Here is a 14,350-nt window from a genome sequence, read left to right on the forward strand (position 1 = left end):
TTAATCAGGGGGCAAAGGTGGGGGGGAGAAGCCTGGGCCCACCCTCTACTCCGGACTCCAGCCCAGGGACCCTAATAGTATCTGCTATGGTAGCTGACCTTTTAGAAACATGACATGTACAATTCTCTGGGCTACTTCTCCCACAGCAGCCCTCATTTCCTCAAGCTCCACTTCACCCTTACTTCAGGGCCTCCTTCCTTGTGCCTGATATAGTGTGTACTACTCAGCCTCTCCAACAGCGCAACTTCCTCCCACAGCTCCTGACATGCATCCCCACCTGACTGACTGGGAGGCTTTTAATTAGTTTCAGCCAGCCCCTGATTGGCTTCAGGTGTCCCAATCAACCTAGCATTCTCCCTGCCTTCTGGAAAGTTCTTAATTGGCCCCAGGTGTCTTAATTGACCTGGAGCAGCTTCCATTTCACTTAACCTGGAACCAGGGATTTGTTTAGCCTGGAGCTAATATATCTGTCTCCCACTACTTTTCTATAGCCATCCATCCTAGTCACACACCCTATCACACAAGTTTTATATTTATATATATTTATACGTTTATAAAGCTACCCTTACCTTTGCCATTCATATTGTATCTGATTTTGTGCATTTGTTTTCTTTTTTCACATTTTTCATTCTGTTAAAGTAATGAAATTAGGTAATAAAAGGTTTAAAAGTTAACAGTAATAATAATAATAATTCATATTTGTTTATTTTTTGTATTGTGGTAGAGCCTCCAGACCCCAACTGTGGATCATGGTCCCTTTGTGTTAGGCATTGTATGCACACAACATAATTTAAAGGTCTTAAACTGACCCCCAAAAGAAGGGAGTGAGAGTGAAAAAAGAAATCAGTACTGTCTGTAATTCACCCTTGTTACATCTGGTTATTATAGTACCTACAAAATATTAAATTAATTAAGAACCTTGGAAGGTTTTTAGATTCAGATGAGTTCAAAAAAGCCTAGATATTCATCTGAACTTTGAGATGCTCTCTCTTTGCATCCCTGGTTTCTCTATCCCTCTTTGCAGGCTCCTGATCTCTTTTTTCCTGATTTCTTCTCCCTTCCCCGGAGGCCTCCAGCGCCTTACATCTCTCCCTTCTGCTGATTCTCGTGTTCCCGGGGCAAATTACTTGTCCAGTACGCATATGCCCACACACACCAACGAGGTGTCTGGTATTCTGTGGCCTTCCCTTTTGTCCTATATCTGATCCCCTAAATTAACTGAGAATAAGTGAACAGTTGAGAAGAGGTAGATTCAAAAGCATTAAGACCCAATAGAAAAGTGGCCACAACTGCAGGCCCTACAATTTTAACATCTAAAAAACAGACGGGTTTGTGGGCCGCATACGTATTGCTTTTCTTGAACTTCAAAATGTGGTTCAATGTCAATTTTAATAGATCAGGCTGAGGTACAGCCAGTTCTTATGCTAGCTCAACCAGTTCACCCAGCCCTATGTCAAATTGTGCACTGCCTGTTACCAATATATGATATGGAGAGTTAACCAACAAAAACACAAAATTTTTAAGTGTAGGACATCACTTTTATATGTGACATAATGGAAATATAGTAATTTATATTAGAATTTATATTAAAATATTCTGCATGCTTTTTTGCTAATACTTAAATGTTAGTAATATTAACAGTCTGAGGAAAAAATAGATTAGTTTAAGGATGTTTTCAGTGCTTTAATCCCTAGCTCTTCATTTACGTTTGCATGCAAATACTCTGTCCGCTTCTCTGGAGCAAACAAAGTCACTGAGAAAAAGTTGGAAAATATGCATGCTTGCATACTGATAACATTTTGAATCTCCATGAGAGACAACCAGTTGCTGGAGTAACTTTGGAATTGGTATTGTCAAGTTTGAGGAGACTAGACCTGTGGGCTGGTTGAGAGAACCATTCTTAAGGAATCTTATTGGCTATATCATTGAAGGATTGATAAAGTCCCCAGAAGAAGCCAAAGATCTTACCTGTCCACTTAGAATGGAAAAACGGTGATTAAAATATAGATTTCACTCAAAACCACACACCATCCTTCATATCTCAATTGGAAAATGAGAAAAGGGAGGATCCATACGTTTGTGTTTAGGGTCCTCTTCGTAAATATTGATGTTGAAAAGTACTTAATATCTTTCAGAATGTCTAGTTAAAAATATGTCAAAGTTTTCCTCCAATATGAATATAATTATGACTTCATATGTTTTGTCAACTGAATGTGGACAGTTAAAGTCAATTTAAGATTCCATCTGTGTTGAAGTTCAAGGATTTCATTCACTGCTTGTTTAAACAGTTGTTTTACATGTTACACCAAGGAAAATGTACCATAGACATGTTGTTTTAAGTGTTTTGTCTCATAACCAATTTTACATGAAAAGAGAAGTTAAAATTTTTTTAGCTTTTTTGACTAAAGCTTTTTCCAGAGCTTGAATCAGTCTTCTACAGTTGGCAAATCATACATAATAGAACCTTTTCCCCTGGTTATAGTGTATCTTAAGTGTTTGTCCTCGTTCTTTCTAATTATGTGTGTTTTCCTTTTTGCTAACCAGGAGCTGCAGGTAAGTTGCAGCCTGGTGCAGTGGCTTGTTTAATCTGTTGTTGTCTGTGGTGTGTTAGTCTGTGCTTTGTAGTCAGATACATGTAATATTGGTACAGATGTGATTGTAGACAACATATTTAGTGAGACCCCAATACAAGATATCCGAGAGAAATTTGAGAATCGTACTTCATTTTATGCGAATTGCAGATCATTTGCCATATATCTTAATCTTTTAAAGTAAAAACATCACTTAATATATTTAAAATTACAATAAAATTGAAGGGCTGATTGAAACTCTGTTCACAGTGCATTCAGTATTCCTGTGTCTTCTGTGTTGTCTTGGTGTGATCATTTCATTATTATATATTTGAGATATTTAGCATAAACTTCCTTTTGATTTTATTTTTTTTTACAGGGTGAAAGTATGGACAACTTCAACTGGGGAGTCCGTAGGCGTTCACTCGACAGTATTGACAAGGGAGACACACCATCCCTTCAAGAATGTCAGTATTCTGGTAGCACACCCAGCTTGAACTTGACCAATCAGGAGGATACTGATGAGTCCTCAGAAGAGGAAGCAGCCCTGACTGCAAGTCAGATATTATCCCGATCACAGATGGTAAGTCATTCTTCTGTGAAAAGAATCAGTTTATAACCCAAGTTTATTTAAGCTTTAGTTAAATGAGTCTATCAACGGATCTCTTCAGAGAACATTTTTCGTGCCATTGTTATAAAAACTGACAGCTGCAAACTTAAATCTTCACCTGCATCTTTTAGAGGCAAATACTGCTCAAACCTTCCACCCATAGTCGCAGAAAGCCTTGGATGCAGCTGCACTAGTGCAGTTCAGCTTTTGGGGAGGCATTTCTGAAGCCTATGAAGTGAGTTCACAATCTCAACTCAGCAAAAGAGCTCTTCTATCAGCAGTAGATACATTACTGTTGAGGTTCCAGTGGAGTGTTCTTTCTTCCATCAATGCTCATTCAATATGTAGTACAATTTTTAAAAAACATTATAAAGATTATTCTTGTTTAAATATAAGATCTATGTTTTTCGCAAAAAGAAAAGGAGTACTTGTGGCACCTTAGAGACTAACCAATTTATTTGAGCATAAGCTTTCGTGGGCTAGAACCTACTTCATCAGATGCATGGAGTGGAAAATACAGGAGCAGGTATAAATGCATGAAAAGATGGGAGTTGCCTTATCAAATGTGAGGTCAGTCTAATGAGACAATTCAATTAACAGTAGGATACCAAGGCAGGAAAAATAACTTTTGTAGTGGTAATGAGAGTGGCCCATTTCAAACAGTTGACAAGAAGGTGTGAGTAACAATAGGGAGAAATTAGGTTTAGGTTTTGTAATGACCCAACCACTCCCAGTCTTTGTTCAGGCCTAATGTGATGGTGTCCAGTTTGCAAATTAATTCCAATTCTGCAGTTTCACGTTGGAGTCTGTTTTTGAAGTTTTTTTTGTTGACGAATTGCCATTTTTAGGTCTGTTATTGAGTGACTAGGGAAAATGATGTGTTCTCCTAATGGTTTTTGAATGTTATCAATCCTGATGTCAGATTTGTCCATTTATTCTTTTTCGTAGAAACTGTCCATTTTGGCCAATGTACATGGCAGAGGGGCATTGCTGGCACATGATGGCATATATCACATTGATAGACGTGCAGGTGAACAAGCCCCTGATGGTGTGGCTGATGTGGTGTCCCTTGAATAGATATGTGGACAGAGTTGGCACTGGGGTTTGTTGCGAAGTTTGGTTTCTGGGTTGGTGTTTTTGTTGTGTGGTGTGTAGTTGCCTGTGAGTATTTGCTTCAAGTTGGGGGGCTGTCTGTGAGTGAGGACTGGCCTGTCTCCCAAGGTCTGTGAGTGAGGGATCATCCTTCAGCATAGGTTGTAGATTCCTGATGATGCCTGGAGAGGTTTTAGTTGGGGGCTGTAGGTGACGGCTAGTGGCGTTCTGTTACTTTATTTGTTGGGCCTGTCCTGTATTAGGTGACTTCTGGCATCCAGCTGTCTAAGGAGTACCGTTGATGGGCTTGAACATGAGTCCTAGAAAGTCTTCAGCTAAAAGGAATGGGAATGAGGGATCACTGAGTGCATAGAGAATCCTTCCTAGGAAACAAAGAATGGAAGCCTTGCATAATGACTTAGCCACTCCCAGTCTCTATTTAAGCCTAAATTAATAGTATCCAATTTGCAAATGAATTCCAATTCAGCAGTTTCTCGCTGGAGTCTGGATTTGAAGTTTTTTTGTTGTAAGATAGCGACCTTCATGTCTGTGATTGCGTGACCAGAGAGATTGAAGTGTCCTCCGACTGGTTTATGAATGTTATAATTCTTGACATCTGATTTGTGTCCATTTATTCTTTTACGTAGAGACTGTCCAGTTTGACCAATGTACATGGCAGAGGGGCATTGCTGGCACATGATGGCATATATCCCATTGGTGGATGTGCAGGTGAACGAGCCTCTGATAGTGTGGCTGATGTTATTAGGCCCTGTGATGGTGTCCCCTGAATAGATATGTGGGCACAGTTGGCAACGGGCTTTGTTGCAAGGATAGGTTCCTGGGTTAGTGGTTCTGTTGTGTGGTATGTGGTTGTTGGTGAGTATTTGCTTCAGGTTGGGGGGCTGTCTGTAGGCAAGGACTGGCCTGTCTCCCAAGATTTGTGAGAGTGTTGGGTCATCCTTCAGGATAGGTTGTAGATCCTTAATAATGCGTTGGAGGGGTTTTAGTTGGGGGCTGAAGGTGACGGCTAGTGGCGTTCTGTTATTTTCTTTGTTAGGCCTGTCCTGTAGTAGGTGACTTCTGGGAACTCTTCTGGCTCTATCAGTCTGTTTCTTCACTTCCGCAGGTGGGTATTGTAATTGTAAGAAAGCTTGACAGATGTAGGTGTTTGTCTCTGTCTGAGGGGTTGGAGCAAATGCGGTTGTATCGCAGAGCTTGGCTGTAGACGATGGATCGTGTGGTGTGGTCAGGGTGAAAGCTGGAGGCATGTAGGTAGGAATAGCGGTCAGTAGGTTTCCGGTATAGGGTGGTGTTTATGTGACCATTGTTTATTAGCACTGTAGTGTCCAGGAAGTGGATCTTTTGTGTGGACTGGACCAGGCTGAGGTTGATGGTGGGATGGAAATTGTTGAAATCATGGTGGAATTCCTCAAGGGCTTGTTTTCCATGGGTCCAGATGATGAAGATGTCATCAATATAGCGCAAGTAGAGAAGGGGCTTTAGGGGACGAGAGCTGAGGAAGCGTTGTTCTAAATCAGCCATAAAAATGTTGGCATACTGTGGGGCCATGCAGGTACCCATAGCAGTGCCGCTGATCTGATTTCTCCCTATTGTTACTCACACCTTCTTGTCAACTGTTTGAAATGGGCCACTCTCATTACCACTACAAAAGTTATTTTTCCTGCCTTGGTATCCTACTGTTAATTGAATTGTCTCATTAGACTGACCTCACATTTGATAAGGCAACTCCCATCTTTTCATGCATTTATACCTGCTCCTGTATTTTCCACTCCATGCATCTGATGAAGTAGGTTCTAGCCCACGAAAGCTTATGCTCAAATAAATTGGTTAGTCTCTAAGGTGCCACAAGTACTCCTTTTCTTTTTGCGAATATAGACTAACATGGCTGTTACTCTGAAATCTATGTTTTTGTAGTTTTTGACAAAAGAAAGCTTGGATTCCTCATTTGCAAGCTGAAATAATTGAAGTGCAAAAATAAATAACAGCCACAGATCTTATGGGACTTCTATTAGTGTTCCACCTTTAAAATTGCTAATCTGTTCCATTCTCATTCATTATGTACTATATAAAATAGACTAATGCAATACTACTTCCTATTTATGTCTCATTTGTATAAATTATCACAGGATTAAATTAAATTTTCTCCAGTGCAGCTATTTGCAGGTCTAAATATTCATACTAGAGAAATCTGTGATGATATTTTAGATGATTTTGTAATGTGAAAACAAATATTGGTTGTCAGTAGTAGTTTTTCTTGTAGGAAAAGAATGATCTTCCTGTTATGGTCTTCTTCCCTTACAGTTAGGTGTTGATATACCACCTAAGATCATCTTCCATTTTTAAATTTTGAAAATAGGTTAAGATATAAACTATACCTTTGGAGATAGGATAACTTAGGGACTTTGTAATGGGATATAAAGCCTTCTCTCTCTTGTTCGGTAGTGCAAATTCCAAGGTCTTGGTACAGTTCTGGGAACAGGTATCCACATCACAAAAACCACAATCATAATTGGCACTAAATTTTCATCCTTAGCAGAGAAACAAAGGATTGAGTGGATGTGGAATCAAAACAACTTTTTATTTTTATTTATTCTTTTAATAAAATTACAATAATTTTAATCCAAGTAAACATTTAAGTATTACAAGATTTCTCATTATTACAAGAAATTGTCTACTCTACCCCATCCCAAATAAAAAAAACCCCACTAAATTGATCATGTATACATAAAATGATAGCACAGAAATAATCACTTTACCATCAACTATATTTTTTTTTAAAAAAAGCTGTAAAGAGAGCCAGAAATCAAACATAGCTATTCATAGGTAGCAAAGAACTATTTAAATTATCCTGATTAGCACCCCATTTAAATTAGCTTTTTTTGGCGTCATTATGTCAATAGGAAGACTCTATCATCACTATAGCTGAGGTAAAAGAAAAATTTTTGGTTGTTTTGATCTTCAGAAAATTTCTGTTTCACAAGAAACAACATAAAAGCTTAGATAATGAAAAGAATTTAGGAGATAATGTCAATATTTTTCTAATATGATTATGTGTTCTTCAGATACCAGGAAAAATTAAAACTTTTATTTTAAAACAGTATATTACCCTATATTCTTCATATAGAGTATGTCTACACTGCACTTAAACACCTGCAGGTGGCTTGTGTCAGCTGGCTCGTGTCAGATGGTTCAGGCTGCAGGGCTATAAAATTGTGGTGTAGACATTCAGGCATGCGCTGGAGCCTGGGACCTGGGACCTAGCGCCGCGGCGCCAGCCTGAGCCCAAATGTGTACACCACAATTTTACAGCCTCACAACCTGAGCCACACAACCCAAGTTAGCTGACACAGTCCAGCCATGGGTGTTTAATTGTAGGCATAACCACGGTATGCATAGTATATTCTAGGTCCTATGGTGTTGCCAGAGTTCCTGTGACCTTTCTGTTTGACACAGATGAAGTGATATATCTGAAGGATATATAAGAGGTATATGAAATATATTTAGACCATATAGTGGGGAACAAATTTGGCCAAGAAATTCAATACGAATTATACTTGTCAAATAACTTGACCCTTTAATAAAGGTTCTGGAATATGTGATGCCCTTATATTAGTATCACCAATGAAACCAAATCCAACTTTATATTAATAAAATTCAGATAATTTGGATTGCTGCAAAAATTGCTCTTAGTGTAACTATTAGAATTGTATTAGCAGTCTGTGTCTAGCTAGTTGAACTGCCTCAAAAGCAGTAATGCTGGTTGGGAAGAGAGAGGGAACCTACTCTTTACATCACTTTGGTGTTACAGTGACATTGGCTGGAAAAAATCTTCTCTACTACCATCCTCCTTAATTATCTTCCTCCTTTTAGGACACCTATTCAAAAAGAGGAAATAAAGACACCTTGTTACCGTACAAAAATGGAAATTAGAAATTATAGACTCAAAAAAGAAACAAATCCTTGGAGGTAGTCATAGGTGAGGCACATTTATGCAAAACCTTGCACTATCACTGCCCATGCCAAAGAATTTCAATCTAGCATCTTTCAGAAGCACAAAAAAATCTTTATTAACAAAATAGAGAACATTTTCTGTGTACCAAAAATGACCTTTAAACTCCCTTTGAAGGAAAGTTAAATGTTGGAGACATGCACATAATGGTTTGAGTGGCGATGTAGAGTACTTTATTAATATATGGGGTTTTTTTTGTGATGTGCAGATAAACAATAATACTTATTTGGTTGAAGCAAACTATTTTCAAACAAACTTCAATTAATTTCTTGTGGTCTTTAGCTTATACGGTTCCAGTCAACCACTGAAATATTTCACATTTGTTTTTTTTCTCTCTTAGTTAAACAGTGATTCTGCCATAGATGAAACAATATCAGATCGTGCAAGTTCATTATTGCAGTCTCAAGACTCCACTAGCAGTGTGGGAACAGAAGAGGTGCTTCAAATAAGAGCTGAGACCCCAAGTTTGGAGGCTTCGCCTCTAGATAACTCTAGCAACCAGCTGCCTGAGGTGGGGAGAAATGTGGGCTGGTGCATGACTGATTTGGGCTCTTTCTAGCACTGCATAGCAGCTTTTGCTTTCTTTTCAACAGAATTTTCATCTGTTAAACTGATTATTTGATTTATCTTCAATATTTTTAACCTGTTGGCCTTTCTTATTGAATATAAAATTTCTCCTGGGAATGAAAATCTCTTATGATGGACTCAGGAAATTTACCACAGGTTAAAAATATTCTTGACGTACTATTAATGAGCATTTTGTGGTGAAGAATAACAATAGGCTTGTGTGAGAGATGCTTTTCCTGGGTATGGTGAAAATCTTTCTGTGGCAATATTTTCTTTTAAAAACGTTTTGCTTTTTTGCTTTCTTTGGGTTTATGTGATTTGGTGCTATGGATTGGGATTAAAACCTCAGGTCAGCTGTGTTAGTAGTTGATTCAATCAAATAAGCCTTTAAAAAGGATCTCAGAATTCTAGTGGTATATTTTTTTGGAAAGCCCTGTGTGGAGTAAGCCAGATTCCAGCTAATAGCCGCCCAGAAATCTGTGAGTATTTTAGTTTCTTGGTTGATTTAAGATAACAAAATTAATTTTAAAACAAAACTAGTTCACTTGCTACTGTTTCTACAGTACCTAATATCTTTAGATGAAAACTTCATATATGGAGGTTTTATTTGACTGGAAAGTGAACTTGACTTGTTTTAGGCTGCTTTTTGTAATTTCTAGGTCTAGTAAAGATTACCAGGGTAATTTTCAATTCCATTATAATTGGAAAAGCACTGGATTATTTATTGCTTGTCTAAAAAACAAAAACAAATTCTGTCAGCTCTTATGGAAAAGTAAACTCTCCCAATATAGTATTTGGTTAACGGGGAATGAGGGGACTATATATTCTTGGAGCAGTACTAATCTCTCCACCATACCAAGCTAGATGTGGGACAGAGGGGCACTATAGTGAAGGAAAGTAAATCCTGGCTCAGTGGATCTGCGTCTTCCTGGAACAAGATTCACCAGAGCAGGGTCCTCTGCTTCCTTGCTCTCCATTTCTGGTCCAGTCTCAGACGCAGCTTATTTTTCTTTTTCTTACTTCTTTCTTTAGCCCTTCCTATCCCCCTTACTTTTGTTTACTGTGTTCTTCTCACCACCCCCAACACTTGGTTAAAAGACATATATTGTAATCATTTGAAAACCCCTACCAAAAGAAATATCCTTTTATTCAAGTCTAAAACTATTTCTTATTAAAACCCTGAATGGATACACGGAGTGTAAACTGAGTTGTAAGACAACTTCAGCAACCTTGCACTGCCCAGTGGAAAGCATGACATCACAGCTGCTTGGCTGGATGAGCTTTCCCTTCATTGGTGGAGAGATCAGTTAGGTGAACAGCTTGTATTGCTGTTATAGTTGAAGGTGTATGACTAATTCCCCGTCCAGCATATTAATGCCCCTGTTTTTCAAGTGGATCCAGGCAGGTAGATGCTTACCCACATGAGCCCCATTGAGGCCAGCGGGGCTCCTTGGGAGTACAAAAGTCCACCCATGATGAGCCAGTTGTAGGTCTGGACCCTAAAACTTTATCACAACTTGTTTAATTTATATCATTTGTGCTAGTCCTGATAGAAAATAAAATGGAAACACTGGAATTTTATACGTAAGGGCCCCTCTCAGCAGCCAGTGATTTGATACTAGTAAGACACAACTTAAAATGCTACATTTGTGTTTCAAAGTCATACAAATTCATCTAAATGAAACCTGTCAACTGCTCCATTGTTTGCATTACCCTGTAAGAAAACTTGAAATTCTTCTTTGAATGCTGGTTCATACCTGTATTCCACTGTGGGCATGCATGCGCGCTATGCTTCTGAGACAGGAAGATTTTTGCTAGCAGTGTCTGTTGGTCCGTGCCTGTGCCCTTCCTCTCCTCATGCTTCAAACTGAGGGCATAAGGTGTGGTGCAGACTAACCACCCCTGTAGTTCCTTTCTACCACTGTGTAGTCTGAGATGGAACTTCCTCAGTGTTCATGGAGTGTCTCTCTTCCATTCTTTCTGTAAATATTTTAAATATATTGTTAGTTTTAAATACCAAGCCAGTTCTTAGTTCTGATAATTAAAGTAGTTAGTACTCTTTTTCCTTTGAGACATACCAGATACTGGTCTGTGAGAATAACTCCCTACCTGTTATGGTAAAACAATGATCTGTCCTAATCCTGACAGTTTCCCTATTTACTTAACTCTTTGCATTTGCTGAAGTAAATTTTGGTTTATTGGATACTTAGCATAAGAGAACAGGATTATAGAAAAGGAACAGGCCAATTTAGGATATATAATTGCTATAATATTTATACTTAATACATACTAAGTATTATAGCAGTTATATAGCCTAAATATATAAACATATGATGCAAATAATACATATTATTAACTATAAATATATATACACAAACAACAGTATACATTAGTCAACAGATTGGTCCATGAGGCCCCAATCTGACCCAGGCTGGGCAGAGCCACCTGTACAGTGGTCAGAGGTGCCAAGAGGCATGGTTCCTAGCACAGGGACCTTGGACTCATGGACTGAAAAGAATAGAAACCAGTACTCCTCTTCCTTGCATGGACAAGAGAGTGAAAAGCACACTCTTCAAAGGAAAGAGAGCCCCTTGCAGATCCTCTTCTAAGAGGAAAACTTCTTCCCCTGCACTATGCAAGTTGAGTGATCCCCATTACAGGAAGTTCAGGTGCTCAAAAGGGACATGGTATTGACCCCTGAGTTCCAAAGAATAAAAGTGCCTCCAGACCAGCACCTGCCACAGCAGCAGTGGGGCCATCCTCGGAAAAACACTGTTGATGGATAAACACAAAGCACCCCCTTCACTGATGGTTAAACTTCTCACCAGACTGACTCCACTGGTCCAGGCAGACACGACATCTCCTCAGTCAGCAGATAAATATACAGCCTGTGAGGACATTGTTGCCCACCCAGATCCAGAGACCGCCCCCCCATCTTGTTGTACCCAGTCCTTTCAAGAGAGATCTTGACACCATTGGTCCAGGATTGGCATGAGAGAGAAATCCACTCTCTCATGCCTTCTACCAGCAGGCGGATCCCAAGATCCATGGTACCGTCTGCACTGGAACTTACTTTTGCCTCTTCTGGCAAATCAGATGACAATGTGAGGGAGTCCATCCCTCCCCTCCCCCCCCCAAAAGGCAGGAGGTTAGCCCAGATAGAGGATCCAGACTCTTGCTCTTCTGCTCTCATAAATCAGGGTCCCCAACTCAGAACTGGTGGTACCCTATGCTATCCCAACAAACATTCGACTCATCTCACTGGCCCTACTGGGGACAATGGGATCTATATGTGCATTACCCAGAATCTGTATGTTCCCATCAGAAATCACGCCATCCCTCCCCTCACAGAGAGGAACCTGAACTTCCTCAGAAACTGATAGAAGAGGGAAGAGCAACTGGAACCGATGGAACCACTGGCTCCAACAAGAACGTCATCATCTTCCCCAGATGAGGCAATTGTGCTGGCCTCATCTTCTCCATCTGGAGATCACAGGCAATTTTAGAATCTATTAAGGAGGTTTGCAGAGACACTCCAAATCTCAGTAGAGAGACAGTATAGAAGACTTCACAAACTTTTAGACATCTTACAGAGCTATGGGGCCTAGCCTGGAGCCTGCTACTGTTGTCTGGAATAAACCAGCAATATGTGTTCCCACTCTAAAGAGGACAGAGAAGAAATACTATGTAACCAAGGGAGCAGAATATTTATTTACACACCCTGTCCCAAACTCATCAGTCATCCAGGCTGCCTTGGAGAAGAGCAAACAACATCAAACCCAATCCACTCCATCTGACAAGGACGCTAAACGTTTAGACTTGCTTAGTCTTCATTTCAACCAGCCTGCAATTCCGTATAGCCAACTGCCATGCATTGATCTCCAAATACAACTTTGTTAACTGTTCCGTGATTGCAGAATTTACAAACTTCCACAGGAAGATAGAACTCAGTTTCAAGTTTTCATTGAGGAAGGAAAATTGATCACTAGGTCATCCCTCCAAGCTGCATTCAATGCATGAGACATGGCCTCGCTGTCTATGGCGACAGCTGTTGTCATGCATCGAGCATGGTGGCTTTGCTCCTCTGGATTCCCCAAAGAAATCCAATCTACAGTGGAAGATTTGCCTTTTGAAAGGAACAATCTGTTTAGTGAGAAAACAGGTAATTTGTTAACAGATCTGTTGGCAGATAACAGACAGATGGGTGCTTAACATCATCCATGCAAGCTATACTATAGAATTTCTCCCCCTATCTGCTCCAAAAGCTGCTTATCCATCTCTCTTCAGGGACCACTGTCATTAGAGGATACTCATTCAAGAAGTGGGCACTCTCCTTTGACAGGGGGCTATGGAATGCATACCTACCCCACATCTATGGAAAGGGTTTTACTCCAAAGTATTTCCTCATCCCCAAGAAAAAGGAAGGATTGAGACCCATCTTGGAACCCTCAAAACTAAATGTCTTCATCCACAAATCAAATTTAAGGATGGTCAACCTGTCCCCAGTGAAATAAAGGCTGCTGGTTTGCAGCTCTCAATATGCCTACTTCCATATAGACATCCACCCCACACATAAGGTTTCTAAGGTTTGCGGTGGGCCTGAACCATTATCAATATAAGGTGCTCCCATTTGGCCTTGCTACAGCACAAGGGTATTCACAAAAATACACCCAGTAGTGGCAGCCTACTTCAGATACCAGTTTTTCCCTACCTCGACATCTCACTACTTATGTGGGAAATCTCAGCAGGAGGTATTGACAGCAACCACTTTCCTGCTCAGTCTTCTATCACTGGGACTCTGCGTAAACATAGAAAAGTCTCCATTTTAGTTCCAGCACAAACTATAGAATTTATCAGAGTGACTCTGGACTCTGTCAGGACCAAAGTGTACCTGCCAAAGGACAGATTCCAGTCCATAGAGGAACTTGTCAGTCAGCTCTGGCTGATCCCGCAGACATCAGTTCATTCATGTATCATCCTTTTAGATCACATGGTGTCCTGTACATATGTGATCCCCTTCATGAGACTTGTCTCCATTGCCTGACAGGCTTGGATTCGATTAGTATACGTAGCAGGCAGACAAACAAGGTATGGATAAGCTTGTCTCACTCCCACACAGCTAGCTTCTCTAGCTTGGTGGGAGGATAGGGATGAAGTGTGTGGGGGAGTCCCCTTTACTCCTCCACCAATTATCACAGATGCCTCCTTGTTAAGATGGGGTGCCTGCCTGGATGAACATACAGTGCAAGACATGTGGACTCCCCAGGAGTCCGGGATGCACAAAGACTCATAGACGTTAAGGCCAGAAGGGACCATCATGATCATTTAATCTGACCTCCTGCACATTGCAGGCCACAGAACATTCACCCACCCACTCCTGTAATAGGCCCATAACCTCTGCCTCAAATCTTGATTTAAAGACTTCAAATTACAGAGAATCCACCATTTACTGTAGTTCAAACCAGCAAGTGACCTGTGCCC

The 14,350-nt window shown here is 40.1% G+C and overlaps 1 protein-coding gene and 1 long non-coding RNA gene across 13 annotated transcripts in view; one reads left to right on the forward strand and one right to left on the reverse strand.

Annotated features, from left to right (window-relative positions):
- The window catches only part of FRYL (FRY like transcription coactivator), a 415,631-nt gene that overhangs the window by 349,281 nt on the left and 52,000 nt on the right, over nt 1-14,350 (forward strand). For all 12 annotated transcript variants that reach the window (XM_048848366.2, XM_048848367.2, XM_048848354.2 and 9 more), the window contains 2 exons: nt 2,950-3,153; nt 8,643-8,813. In XM_048848366.2, coding sequence (XP_048704323.1) covers nt 2,950-3,153; nt 8,643-8,813 — 375 coding nt within the window. The remainder of the gene's footprint in view (nt 1-2,949; nt 3,154-8,642; nt 8,814-14,350) is intronic.
- The window catches only part of LOC125635946 (uncharacterized), a 44,611-nt gene continuing 37,245 nt past the window's right edge, over nt 6,985-14,350 (reverse strand). Inside the window, exons 3-4 of the long non-coding RNA XR_007356423.2 lie at nt 10,627-10,849; nt 6,985-8,168 (exon numbers count right to left, since the gene is read on the reverse strand). This is a non-coding gene — a long non-coding RNA (uncharacterized LOC125635946). The remainder of the gene's footprint in view (nt 8,169-10,626; nt 10,850-14,350) is intronic.

Source organism: Caretta caretta, chromosome 4 (assembly GCF_965140235.1).
Source record: "Caretta caretta isolate rCarCar2 chromosome 4, rCarCar1.hap1, whole genome shotgun sequence".
In the NCBI taxonomy this organism is placed as follows: domain Eukaryota; kingdom Metazoa; phylum Chordata; order Testudines; family Cheloniidae; genus Caretta; species Caretta caretta.